Source organism: Ammodytes marinus (assembly GCF_949987685.1).
Source record: "Ammodytes marinus genome assembly, chromosome: 1".
Classification (NCBI taxonomy): Eukaryota; Metazoa; Chordata; class Actinopteri; order Uranoscopiformes; family Ammodytidae; genus Ammodytes; species Ammodytes marinus.
The window spans coordinates 10,525,274-10,539,010 of record NC_137230.1 but is presented as its reverse complement, the minus strand read 5'-3'; the positions used below and the strand labels follow the sequence as shown (position 1 = coordinate 10,539,010).

Below are 13,737 nucleotides of genomic sequence, written 5' to 3'. Positions count from 1 at the left end.
ATTAAAAAAGGATTGTATTTTCTATTAAAATGACTGAATAACTATAAGCATGTATAACATGTTTTTCATCAGTTCTCTCCTTACTCCTTAGCAGGAAAAACAAGACAATTCGCAAGACAATTTAAAAAAAGTCAACTCCTAATTCAGCCGGCTTCATTTCCATTTTCTAACATTGCGAAGTACAAACTGAGTCAAGCGCTGCTGCTCAACTATGAAAAGTCCCCCTAGGTTTTCTGCTGCTAATTAAGCAGAAGCATTTTTTGAAAAGACCAAACTGTTTAACTCGGTGCACAATATTGGGGTTTGGGAGCATATTGGTTTTTTCAAGATCTCTGCCTATTCCCCGGTCCCTCTGGAACTGCAGACTGCTGATCTGAATTCAGCCCTGCAGACGACCTTCCCCCTTTACAGAAAGGAACGGGGGGAACCCACATATGTTTGGTTACAGATGTCTGGGGAGCTTTTTCAGGTTGCACCAGTTCAAATTCAGGACACGAGCGATCGCGTTTCCAGCTGCACAACAACATGAAAGCAAGGACACGTATGTTATATATACAGTACATCCTTTTTATTATCGCAAATATGCAAGAAAAAGTCAAATGGAGACACTGTAAATGAACACATGCCCTTTAATACCACAGTCTAATTGGTTTAAACACTTTAAATAATATACATTTGCACCTTATGATACCCTTTGAAATGTTTTAATCATATGTACACAAGGTAACGCTTTGAATGTTTTTTCTTTTTCCATTATTTTTGTGAGGTGGACTAAGAGGTCTCTTAAAAACACGAGGGTCCAGTTAAAAACCCAGAGTCCTGATAATTCAATATACAATAACTGTACAACTGAACCGCCACGGATGTGGAGTGAATGCCACGCCATGTGAAACTGGCTGAAAAACACTGACCAGTATCTGAAAGTGCAGCATGTGTGAACATGTCTGTGAAGTTTCCAGTCCCGTCCAGTTTGTCTGTAGCTCTGTAGTTAAGTGCACCTCAGAGGTCAAAGGGGCAACCCATACAGACAAACCCCACACTGCAATATCTCTTCTGTTTTCTCTCATTATATGCGAGTTTAAACTCAATATATATGTTTTTTTATTAATCTCTGGATTACCCCTAAACCCTGTAAGGTGTAAACAAAAGCCAATTCTGTGATTTCAAAATACCACATCAATGAGAAAAATCTGCCTTCATTCCGACCTCCCTGAAGAAAAAAAGAAATCCTTGCAGATGTGCATATTTACTAGTACAGCACTGATCCTACTTAACCCCATGTGTCCGCAAGAACTATAAGCCTGATGATGAGTTCCCACACCTCATATCAAGGGGATCAAAGATCTCGGCATTGGCAGCAGAGTCAAGTTGCCTGGCGGTGCAGTATATTCTGAGTATACACACACTCAGATTTGACTCATCATTTGTTTGTTTGCTTTTTCTGCTGTTTGGTCCAGCGAGCGTTTTTGAAAACCAGGGCATGAGGGATGACACAGCAGCAGGGGGTGCAACCCGAGGTTTTCTACTGGCTATACCACTGAGCTGGGAGCCTTTGGGGAGGCGGAGGGGGGGTGAGTAGCGCTGTGATGAGCCCAACATGCCTCTGCACATGAAAAGGGCCTGGTTGACCATTCCCTTTGAGGCGACTGGATGCAAAGGCGCAGGCCACTGGCAGGTCAGAACAAAGATGGGCTTGATTGTGAGAGATCCCCCCCACCCCCTCCAGGCAGGAGTGCACTGGACTGGGAGCTACATTTACACCAAGCTCATTCCTCATCGTCTCATTGGCTAGATATTAGGACAACATGGTCAAAATAATTACCATCCATTTTTTTAATGATAGTTTATAATGTAATTAGAAAAAAAGATAAAACCAGTTAAAGTCAAACGACTGCCCGAGTCCACAAAGATCAGAATGGGCTTCTTCAGTCTTTTGGAATGGAAGAAACAGCATCTGTGAGTTACACACAAATATAAAGCGTGAAACTTGGCCTTTCTTGTCTCTTGTCTTTGATCCAGAAATGTTGAGAATAAGACCAAAAGAATGAGAGCAGGATGGAGTAAATGCCACCCACTCGCCTCTTTGTGAATAACCCACTGATGCTGGGAGTACAGTTCTTTTTTTGGGTTCCACCATACATACATGTAAAGAAACCATTGAAATAATCTTGGCTTAGAAGTGACAATATTGAAACAAACAGAGACTTTGTCTCCCAAACTTTGACTGAGGGTGCTGTGAGCTATTCTCAACCAAACTGACAGGAGGCCTGAAGGAAGACATGATGGTGCCCTTGATACAGTTTTGAATAATGCATTTAGCCATAAACTGTAGAAAGAGAGGACGTCTTCATGTTTGTACAATCAACAAAATTGGCACCTTGTCCTTTATGATTCCTAAAGTATTTGTTCTTTTGTAAGGTTGGTATGTTTCAAATGTAATAATGTGCTTGTGTCCTTACAAATTGGGCAGATAAACAGCTTGACTTGACACTGGTCAGCGGGTTCAAACAAGTGTAGTGGTGGGAACAGGGCAGGACGGCTCTGTAGGAAAATGTTTAAGTGCAAAAAAAAATGTTATGCATTTAGAGTACATCTCTTGCTGATCACGAGACATACTGGTAAACGTCAGCTCTCCACGTTGGTCCTCAAGTCTTTAACATTCTTACTCAACAAAACTGCAATACACTTGGAGCTTGTGCAACTTCAACCTGCATTTCAAATTTACAAACTTTCTGAAACCTCTGCTATATATGAACAAAGGTTCTGTGTTCGTGAGAGAGACCCGAGATATGTTTTAGAGCTAATAAGCAGAAATTCCAGAGCACTTTTTTATGTGTGCTACACATTTGACTATAAACAATGTTGAAACATCCAGGTTCTCCTCCATCCCTTTCATTGTTTGAACAATGGGACTTTTTTTTGCCGGCTCTAAATGCATTGCCAGCCAGATCGCTTTAGCCACATAGCCTGCAGACATCTGAGTTTCTGCAGCTACTGCCAAGAAAACGCTCCCTCGCAAGCTCTCGAAGCCTAATGAATACAACGTTCATATACATCCTTCATTTTGGGGGAAAGGAAAAAAAGAAGAGACATTAAAAATAATCCTATTAATAATAATTGTTTACACCATGTCATGATAAGAACAGCAAAAGGAGCAAGAAGAAGACATACTTAAGAAACAACAATGAAAAATTGCAATTAACAATCAGTTTGGCAAACTGTGCTGTTTTTTCAACAAGGCCCCACCGTTTGCAGCAAGGCCTGTAGAGTTGAGGTGGGATGGGGGTTGGAGCGTCTCTGGGATTGGGGGGCCTTTTTTGGGGGGCCTCTTCCTGTCATCCTTAACAGCATCACGTCTACCAGAGCTTCCTTGTCCCACAGCAGGCCAGACTTGTCACCACTCAGACAAAACATAGGCCTTATACAGACACAGAACTGGATGATACACCACTGTAGTGAGAGGGGTAGCCGGGCGGGTTGGTGGGAGTGTGGTGGAGAGTTCAATGTATTGGGATTCATAGGGGTTGTTGGGGCAGTTGTGTCCAAAGAGTCAGAAATAGTCAACCAGTCACGGTGCTGAATTGGTTTCAAATGAGCTGCTGTTGAGTCCATTTGTCCATTTTTGTTTGTTTTCATCCCAGTCCCAGATTCTTTGGGCGTTATCTAACATAATCAAAACTATTAGAGGTTGATGCTATTTTTCCTCCTTTGTTTGGTACTACATTCCCCTTAGAGTTCTGCAGAGCCGGTCGAGGTTGACAAGCCTCTGCTAATACTTAGGTATGTTGGGGGGTATTTCTGTTAGGACAGTGAAGGGGGCAGGTTGGGGTGGTGTGAGAAGGTGAGAGGAGTATTGGTGGTTGTGTTGTCGGTAGTGGTGGTGAAGGTGAAGGTGAAGGTAGGGGGGGGGGTTGGCAGTTCTTCTCCCAGAAGGCTCTAGTCCAGAGGTTCCTGTTTTATCCTGATGGGGGTGTTCATGGAAAGACTCCGCCGGTCCTCGCGACACAACACATACTCGCTGAACTGGGATGAGTCCACGCCACCACCGCAAGACGCCGCCACACTGAAACCTTTCTGGAAGAGACGCTCCAGAACCTGAAAACAAGAGGCAAGAGAGCATCAACGAAACTACCCTCAAAACGAAGCTAAATATAAATGGGAAGTATTACTGATAGAAATGCAGGTTTCAGATTTCATTTTTCTTTTAAGGAAATGTTCAACATTTTGGGAAATATGTTTATTTGCTTCCTTGACGAGAGTTAGAAGATTGATAGACTGATACCACTCTGACTGTACGCTAAATATGAAAACTGCCACCAGCTAGCGGCTAATATGCTTGTCATAAAGACTGGAAATGGTAATTAGCTACCTTAGCTTATACCAAGCAAAATAGCAAGTTGTAATTTTTGCACTCAAGTGTACAAATTAAAGGAACAAGATGAAATGTGTTATTGTTAACTATTAGAGGTGATGTTGATAAAACTTGATACATTTGGACTGACCTAGGCTAGCTATTTTCCGCTGTTTCCAGTGTTTGCGCTAATTTAAGTTAGCTAGCTCCTGGCAGTAATTGCGTATTGACCGTGCAGACATAACTCTCTGTAAGAAACCAAATGAACACAAAACATTTTAAACTTTTTCCCTTCGTCTTTAAGTGTGATAAATATGTTTCTCCTGGAAATGTATGCTTTGACAAACAGAATCAGAACAAAGGCATACATTTCCTCAATAAAAATAATGAGGACTAAGATTAAGTTATCTCGTTAACAACATTTTAAATGTTTCTGTTGCATTTACACTAAATGATCATTAGCAGCAAATATCACTAAGTCTTGGGTAGGTATCACTTTTTTTTATTTTCCATCCATCCTCAAATCAAAATTCACATCTCTGCCAGTCTCAATCTAACACACACCTCCTTGTGTCATTAAACCTCCCTCTCCTCAAATCACACGTAGTGATGGAGTAAAACCAGAGGGCACATCCGACATCACACCACCTCTGCAATATTCATGGCGCTTGTGCTGGATTGGACCGCTGAACCGAGGGCATGAGCTCAAAGGGTTGGGGAGAGCCGAGTGTGAGTGAGGTGTGTTACATGGGGCTGAGTGGAGCTCGGCGTGGTGATTACTGAAGCTCCTAATTTGAGTAATGAGGCCGGGGTGAGAGGAGAAAGTCAGGTCCGTGAGCCAGGGAGACTGCAACGTGTGGGGAATGAGGATGGGAAGTTGTGAGTGAGGACAAAGCTGCAGGGAGAGAATGGCATGTTAGCCTTCGAGTCTGGCCATTGATATATGTACTCTATAGTCCAAATGCAGATACAGTCAGACACAAACACGTGAACTCCAACATGACTTTTTCTCTTCTTATCTGCTGTAATCCTTGTGGGATGTTTTTTTTTTCTTTTTTTTGTGATGTGGAGGGGGTATATCTAAATCCCAGTGCGAGGAGAGCCGTGTATTTACTTATTCCCCCGTCCTTTTTAATGGAGTGTGCAGCGTATGAAAATGAAAGGTCTTGCCAAAGGCTAACCCCCTTATGCCAGATACAGAGCCAGAGAAGTTTGCTCAAAGTAGATCGGTCTCTTCAGATTCCCGCACACAGACACATACACAGACACAGACACACACATACACCCATTGCAAAGGCTGACCTCTCTAATAACAGGAGCGCGGGCCCCATTGGAAAAAAAAGTGGGGCATTAAAGCCTCCAGGTCAAATGGCTGCAAGCAACTGGATTGATCACATACACAACACTCATTGAGACAACTGTGATACTCAATGTGCATTTTACAAATTAAAATTAGAACAGATATTCGCACATAAACTTGTAGAACAGACCTGAACCGTTCCCAATTAAAACTAAAATGTGGGCTGACGCGATGCTTGTAAGCAGAAAAGACCAATTGGAAAAGTTACCCCACCCCCCTCCCTTTTCATCCTCTGGCCATACCACGACGACAAACTCTGTAATTTGTGAGACAGAAGGGGCGGCAGACAGCTGATGGTGAGGATGGCTAATTAAGAGACCTGCCCAAGCATCAAAAACACTCCCAAATCCATGACAGACGACGGAGGAGCCTAATAACGATTATGGAAATGATATTACATTGCCTTCTTTGATCATTGCATCACATTGCATTTCCCCTATCATCTCTTAACGCATGTGGGACACTGACACGTTCGGCGATGGATTTGGTCACAGAGGAGAATGGCCTGATCAATAAAGATAGTCTGAAAACACTTTTCTCATTAAGGCATGGCACCACTAAAGACTTAAGGATATTATTAGAGATAGTTGTAAGTGATTCAAGAATACTGTAATCACTATAAGGCGCCATAAAAAAAACTTCACATTCAGTTTGACACAGTGAATAAGTGCCGCGGGGGGATAAACAATACATTGAATAATTCAGATGTATCCAAGCAAAAGGTTTCAATGTACACAGGACGATGTCCTGAAATCAATCCCAGCTGACACAGAAAGTAATGCAACCTCTTAAAAAGCTAACACATGTCCTGTCCCTGTCCCAGTTCAGAACAGCATTGTGACTGCAGGCTTTCAGATTTATGTTGTACTTTTTTCTGCTTACTTTCCTGCCTCACTTGAGCAAAACCATAGCAAATATTCTAACAGCATGTTGGCAATCTGATGGCTTAAAGTTTCATTCCAAGCGTGATGATTTCCATGAAATAGAATTATAGCTTATTAACATTCCCTTTGTTCATGTGCACTTCTTTCAACTTAGAGATGATCTTTCCAGTTCAGTATTAGTGTGGCCATGCGTGATGTACCTTTCTACCTTTATTGTTTTTCAACACTACAGAAGACATGACAGCAGTTTAACAGAGTTTGCTAGTTCTCCCCTAAACTTCAGCACTTGTTCTGTTCCTGTCTTTTCTGAGCGTATCAGAAAGCTAAATTAAAAAGCCATCACACCCTGTTCATCCCCAGTGATCCTTATACATTTGAAACATAATAAACGATCCTGCCTGTTACAGGATAGACTTGGCTGCACAGGGATCTGCCCCCAAAATACACCGTTCAGTATATAACTGTCTTTCTGAGCTGCCACTCAATCTAGGGTCGCAATGGGGATGAGGAGAGGGTATATGGATCAGCCTCACTCTCCTCTATCCTCCCAGCACAGTGTGTTTCCAACACAGGGAAAATGGCGAGGCAGGAATCAAAGTGGATGAGTCTCAGGGCTGCAAACCGGAGCACGATGTAATATTGATGACCAACCGGAGTGCACACACACACACTCGCAACGCTTTCTCAGGAGGTGCTGGAAGCAGTTGCTCCTCGTGGCACAGAGCTCAGAGTTGATTGACATCTGTGACAGATACACACACACACACACACACACACCCACACTGTGGCATGCACAGTGCACTCAGGGGGTCGCTTTTGTTTAACTATGCACCGTCTTTAATATGTGACAAGGAGCACTAACTGCATTCTCTGCATCGTATCCTCTGCTTATCACAAGCATCTGGCATAAAACAGCCGAGAAGCTCCAACTCTTTCTAATTCTCTGAAGCCATCTGCCAGCTTTTTTTAGGAATCACAAGCGACAAATCCACTTTGACAGTGTAATACATTCTTAAAGCTTCTGTGTCACATTATCAAGTCACTGTGTTTGTGGAGCTGACAAGTCTGAGCTCACCATTACAAATACACTTTGATCTAAAGAGATAAACCCTCCACAGTTCGGCTACGCAGCCCCTAACCCTGGCAGTGTACATACCCACTGAGCTAGACAGGGAACAGAGTTAGGGATAGGAGGACAGAACTCAAAGGGACTGCAAGTACAGTTCGATCTAAACCCATGTTGACCAGTGGTAGGAATGTAAAATAAAGCATGTGCTTAATCGCTGTGCGTACATTTGAAAGCTTCTTGTACTTCATTTGAGTATTTCCATTTTATGCAAATTCAGAGGGAAATGTGCTTTATACTTCACCACATGTGTCAGCAATAGTTACTACTGTTTACATTTAATTTATGATGCAATTTGACTTGTTCAATCAGTGATAATGATCCGGTAACATGGTATCAAATGACACTTCAGGGACATCATGAAATCTGGGTACTTTTACTTTTGAAACTTTTAGTAATTCTGTCGATAATATACTTTCATTTCATTATTATTTTAATAAAAGACTGAATTACTACTTGTAACAAAGTAGCGGAATTGATACTTTTACTAGAGAATCATACTGCAACTTTTCTAGGCACACTTTATAATGTATTTATTATTGCGTACTTATGAGGATAGAGGCCCTCTTCTATTCTGTTTTTCATTTTATCTGAACTTTGTTATATTGTAATCAAACCGTGTATGAACTTGGGAATCATCTGATTCATTTGCCTCCTCCTCATCCTTTTTCTTACCCCGGGCTGTATCACAATTCCATGTCACTCTTAGAAAGATCTAACATCTTTTTTTTTTTCTCTCCAGTTTATGTTAAAAACTGCTGAAACTGTCCTAGGGCAAAATTCCCCTGTCTTCATCCCCACCATAACCACCGTTAATCTGCAGCCTGTTTGGCCCTGAGTGCCCTATTCCTGGGCTCTATACCCACTGAGCCACACTACCAGCACAGAGACCCCTATAACCCACAGTGGTGTTAGTGCTTGTTCTGCCGCTGAGGAGAACAGCAGCTGAGGTGTTTGTGTGGCCTTGTCTGCTCTGATGAGCTGTGCTTTCTATTTCCAGGATTGATGGAGTGACAGTGTGACATGTAAGAGAGAGAGAGAGAGTGTTGCGGTGTGTTGCGTTCACTGCCTGGACAACAGGGGGGACAGGGAGCCCTTCTCTTTGACTGCCTCCGCTGTCACATTGATGAAGGACGGATTGGCTCTGGTCTGATCTGAGTGCTTCATCATGGTGATGTATGGAGCAGCAGTGCCCGACTCCAGCTCTGGGGACGCTGGTGTGTGTGTGTGTGTGTGTGTGTGTGTGTGTGTGTGTGTGTGCGCGTGCATGCGTGCGTGTGTCTGTGCGTGTGTGTGTGTGTGTGTGTGTGCGCGTGTGTGTGTATGTGTGTGTGTGCGTGTACACCTCTGTGGCTCTTTTGGCTAAATGTTTTCCCTCCGTTAAGTGCCCTTGCTGCTCTCTGTTTCTCTCGGCTGGATCTACATCACAGCGCAGGTGGTTTGTATTATTTCCTTAAAATTCCATTCATGACTTCATGGAGAATCGCTCGCCAAGGTGGAGTTGTTTGTTCTCGCTCACTCAGATTTAAATACACAAGATGAAGGACTAAAGAAAGGGGGGCCAATCATATAGGCAGCACGCTTAGACTTTCCCGCCACCTTATAGTCTCTATGTAGACCCATAGAAAACGCTGAGTAGTCTTATATTTCTAACTTTGATTTGAGAATGATACAATAACGTATCCAAAATTGATACTCTTGAAAAAAAAAGTATTTAAAAGAGGCTAGTCACTTAAAATGCTTTGAATATCACTGAGTAATTGAGGGAGATGGTTTACTACGAAGTATAACAAATAAATTCATAGGGTTTTTAGTTTATCTGTAAGTGAATAAAAAACGGAATAATGCACTGCAAAAAAAAAACAATAGGACGCTGTGCTTAGTGTACAGTGAAGTATTGAAAAATGTCATGTTATCTCATTGTGACGAACGCATCACAAGGTCTAGCAGTTTCCAGCCCGGGGGGCAAAACAGCAACAGTACCTTCCCTTCTGTATAAGCATTTGAGGCTAAAAGGAATTCTCTATGCCTGTGATGTAAAATACATTATAAAAAAGTTGTCTCATTCTCATCTCATTTCTTGTCAGGACCTCTTAAAAAAAACCTGTCCAGTCACAAATACTCTGTTGTATTTCCTCACTCTTTCTTCTCTTTGGTCTTGCTTTGTGGGGCAGGGTGTGGTTGTGTACGTGTTCCTCTAGGTTGGGTCGGGGTCCAGGACTGAAATCAGATCATAGGCTCATTGTCTGGCGGCTATAAGACAAGGATTATTTTCCCTAACCTTCTCATACCTTCACGCAACAATGAGAGAGGACAGAATGAGTAAGTTGTTTAGAAAAATCTCCCCTTACACCGAAAAACACCTCCATCTGCTCCATGTGTCCTCATCTACATCGACTCAATGAGCCGGGCCCCACCACTGCGCCTGCATATGTGTGTGTGTGTGTGTGTGTGTGTGTGTGTGTGTGTGTGTGTGTGTGTGTGTGTGTGTGTGTGTGTGTGTGTGTGTGTGTGTGTATGAGCTTTTGATTTTTACAGAATTTCATGTATCTTTATGTCTTAAAGGGGCAAGCGCAAGATGAAAAAAGAGCCTTACAACACAACTAATACAACCATAACCGAGAGATGCCACACTGTGAGAGAAAAGGAAGTGTCGCTATATTCGCTAACAGGGAACCATGAAGATCCAGCTACTCTTTCTATTAGCAATTTGTTTAAAAAAAGAGGATTTCAGCTCACCTAGCCTTCAGTGAAACAGCTTTTAATAAAATACCTAAAAAACTCCTCTCAGACCATGTTAGTCGGATGTGCCCACATTCCATATACCAGTCTCGCTGGTAAACAGAGTGGGAAAATGTTGTGTTAGTTGATGCGGCCAATTAATTATATTGCAAGTCATTTAAAAATCTATAAAAGAAGTATAAACCGGTTTAGGCTGTTTGAGAAATTGTAAGTATGGTATTAAAAAATGCAATACGTGTATTTCAATTGCCTTGAGCGGTGTTATATTTGAGTCTTTTTTTAACAAAAAAAAAAGGAGCTGTGTCTTAAAAAGGAGTAAAGCGTAAATTATGCATATCACCCCCCCCCCACACACACACACACACACACACACACACTCCCCCCTTTTCCATTCCTCTTCTTCATTTTTTTTCACAGGAAAAAAACATGGCCGCAGTCCACGCGTGCTTTGTCCCGCTCGCTCGCTCTCTTTCCCTGGAGGTGGTCTCTCACACTGGCAGGAGGGAGGTGGAGGTGTCAGAGCACACTAGCCTGCCTGGGAGACGCTCCCTATGGCTGCTGCAGGGGAGGAAGAGGCTCCTCTATAATAGTGCTGGTCTGTTTCGTGGCTCTAAGCAAACCAAAGTGTGTTATACTGTATATCGAGCCCGTGGTGTGAGGCTGTTATGTTTTTCACCCCCTCGTCCTCCCTCTCAAAGTCCTCTCTCTGGCTAAAACTGTAAAACTTTTTTTTTGAAGTGCGACTGCTTTACTTTATACACTGCAGTCTAATCTACTGTAAAAGGTAGAGACTGTTTTATCTCAATCAGACTTTGTGCTTGAAAATAGTATAACGTTTACTGTGAAGTAAATGTATTTGAGATTTTACCAACAGCATATAAAAAGTACTGAAAGTAAGTGAGTAGAAAACACAAGACAATGAGCAGTCACATACTACAAAGGACAGGCCAGGCTCACATTTTACATTATAAAGCCACAAGAGCGACTTTGAAACTGTGACATAATTAAAAACTACACACACTTTGTACACCTGTCCTTACCTCTGTTAAGATCTAGACAAACTGACTGTAACTCCATAAGAGTATATTTTCTAAGTTAGTGACCATGAGCTATTAATCCACTGTGGCAAAATGCAGTTTTAAGGACCCCATATCATGCCAACTCCTTTTTTGAGGTTGAATTCTAGCTGAAGAAACAAAAAAAAGGGGTGTAAATACTAGCCTTTATGCCGGCTAATGATAATAATAAAATATATACTACTCTACTTTTTCAGATGCAAAAAGTGTGCTGTTTAGCAAGGCAACCAAGGCTCAGTCACACCATTACAGCAGTGCAGTAATGTTGTTTGCTCCCCAAAATCATTGGCAGAGTGTATGACAAATCCGGTTGACAGACTGACAGCAACGTTTCTCTGTGGAATCTGCGTCCTATGGCTAACCTCAAAGACTGTACTGATGCTTTAAATCAAATACAGTGCCAAATCAAACTTAAGCTCAGACAAACTGCATGCAACGGTTTCATCACAAAATCATCTTCACCTCCTAATGCAGAAAAGATTTTGTCCGGATAAATAAAAAATAAATAAATGCTAATCAAGGATCTCAAGGGTAAAATACAACTTAAATTAGGAAACACATTATTTGTGTGGCACTGTAATAATGTACCGTTATGTTATGTTTCAGGACTGTTGTATTATAGTCACAGTGTTCAAATGTAATGCATTACATAATGTGTCTTGATCCATTTTAACATCTTGATTAAAATGGATGTGATAATAAAATATACTATACTGTATACTTGCCCCGAGAATTATATTAACACAGCATGCTGCACATTGTGTCTGTTGAACAAAGGCCCACAGTGAACACTCAGATAAGCTCCATAGTTTGCTTCACTGGATGGACTTGTGTTTACCGAGGTGCCAGTTAGCCAATAGTAGCTTTTCTGTGTACTCTTCTACCCTTGCAATGCAGTTTATCTTGTTGCATGATGTGCCATTTGAGGTTTGTTTCATGACTAGATATTTCTGTTCTACCAGGGGTTCACTGCTCCTATCACTGAGTCTGTTGAAGTGCAATCCATATTCAGAACCTGGGACTTGTTCTAGGTTTTACTATCTCAATAATCTCAAAACGCACACAACTTTCTACGTTCAAACTACAGAAAGAATGCAATTGAATCACACTGGAATTGTTGCAGGTTCTGCTTTCTACGGCTTAAAGACAGTTCACATGTTAGTAACTGAAGTTAGGTCAACCAATATTCCATAGCTACAGTTTTGTTGATTAATTGCCCTCTGTGTGTATTACAATGCTGCTTCTGGTTTAAAGCTGATAACATGAAAGTGAAGTGTATTAGTTCCAACTACGCTTAGTCGTTTCGATGCATAGGAGTTGCCTGTTATCTTAATCAATGTGTTCCATGCATGTGTTACCTGGACGGAGTTGAGCCGACAGTATCCGTTGAGGGGGAAGCGGATGACGTGCGTTGGGTCCTGGTTCCAGCCGGCGTTGACCGAGTTGCACATGACGTCTCCGGTCTCGGGGAAGATCTCCTCGATGAGAACCTTCTCCCCGCTCAGGGCGATCCTCTCTCCCAGGTCTGGTGTGACGCGTACCACCAGACAGTCACAGGGCTGGGCCATCCGTCTCTGGTCGCGGTCCTGCTTCCATCGCTCCAGCTCCTTGATCATGGGCGCCAGCTGGTAGAAACGCGACTCCTCGTACAGCAGGTGGAAGTCCTGCACAGGCATAAAGGAGCATGGAGATGAGTGCAATGGAACATCTCTTCAACCTTTATTTACACTGGAGAGATCATTGACGGGCTGACCCTCAAATCCAATGACGTTGAGTTAAACAAAACAATGCAAAGTAAAAAGAACAACAAAGAGAAGTTTAAACAAAGTAAAGGCCCACAACAAGCTAAAAAAAAGAGCCAAAACCATTTAAACATTTAATAGTAGATTTCGAAAATAATAATAATTTTTACTAAAAAGGCCAATTAGATAATCAAAAGGAGACAGTGATGTAGATTGGCTGCAATGAAAATTATGTGGAAAATGAATGTGCGTAATGTCCTCTGGGCTATATGTGTGACTAACACACTGAGAGTTTCGCTACATTACTATTCCTCACCAAGGTCATCAAGGCAAAACCTTCATACATATTACTTTGCATCATTAAGACGACAGTAGAAGGTGTGTTTACAGGGTATCCTGATGGCTCCCCTACAGCAACGAATGACAAAGTGTCCTTGAGCAAGACACTTAACCTCT

The 13,737-nt window shown here is 42.1% G+C and overlaps 1 protein-coding gene across 6 annotated transcripts in view; it reads right to left on the bottom strand.

The window, feature by feature from the left end:
* Window positions 1-558: 558 nt before the first annotated feature.
* The window catches only part of kctd15b (potassium channel tetramerization domain containing 15b), a gene marked incomplete at its 5' end in the record, with an annotated part of 28,408 nt that continues 15,229 nt past the window's right edge, over window positions 559-13,737 (bottom strand). For all 6 annotated transcript variants that reach the window (XM_080027342.1, XM_080027339.1, XM_080027341.1 and 3 more), the window contains 2 exons: window positions 559-4,095; window positions 12,898-13,203. In XM_080027342.1, the coding sequence (XP_079883468.1) occupies window positions 3,937-4,095; window positions 12,898-13,203 (465 nt within the window). In that variant the 3' untranslated portion in view covers window positions 559-3,936. The remainder of the gene's footprint in view (window positions 4,096-12,897; window positions 13,204-13,737) is intronic.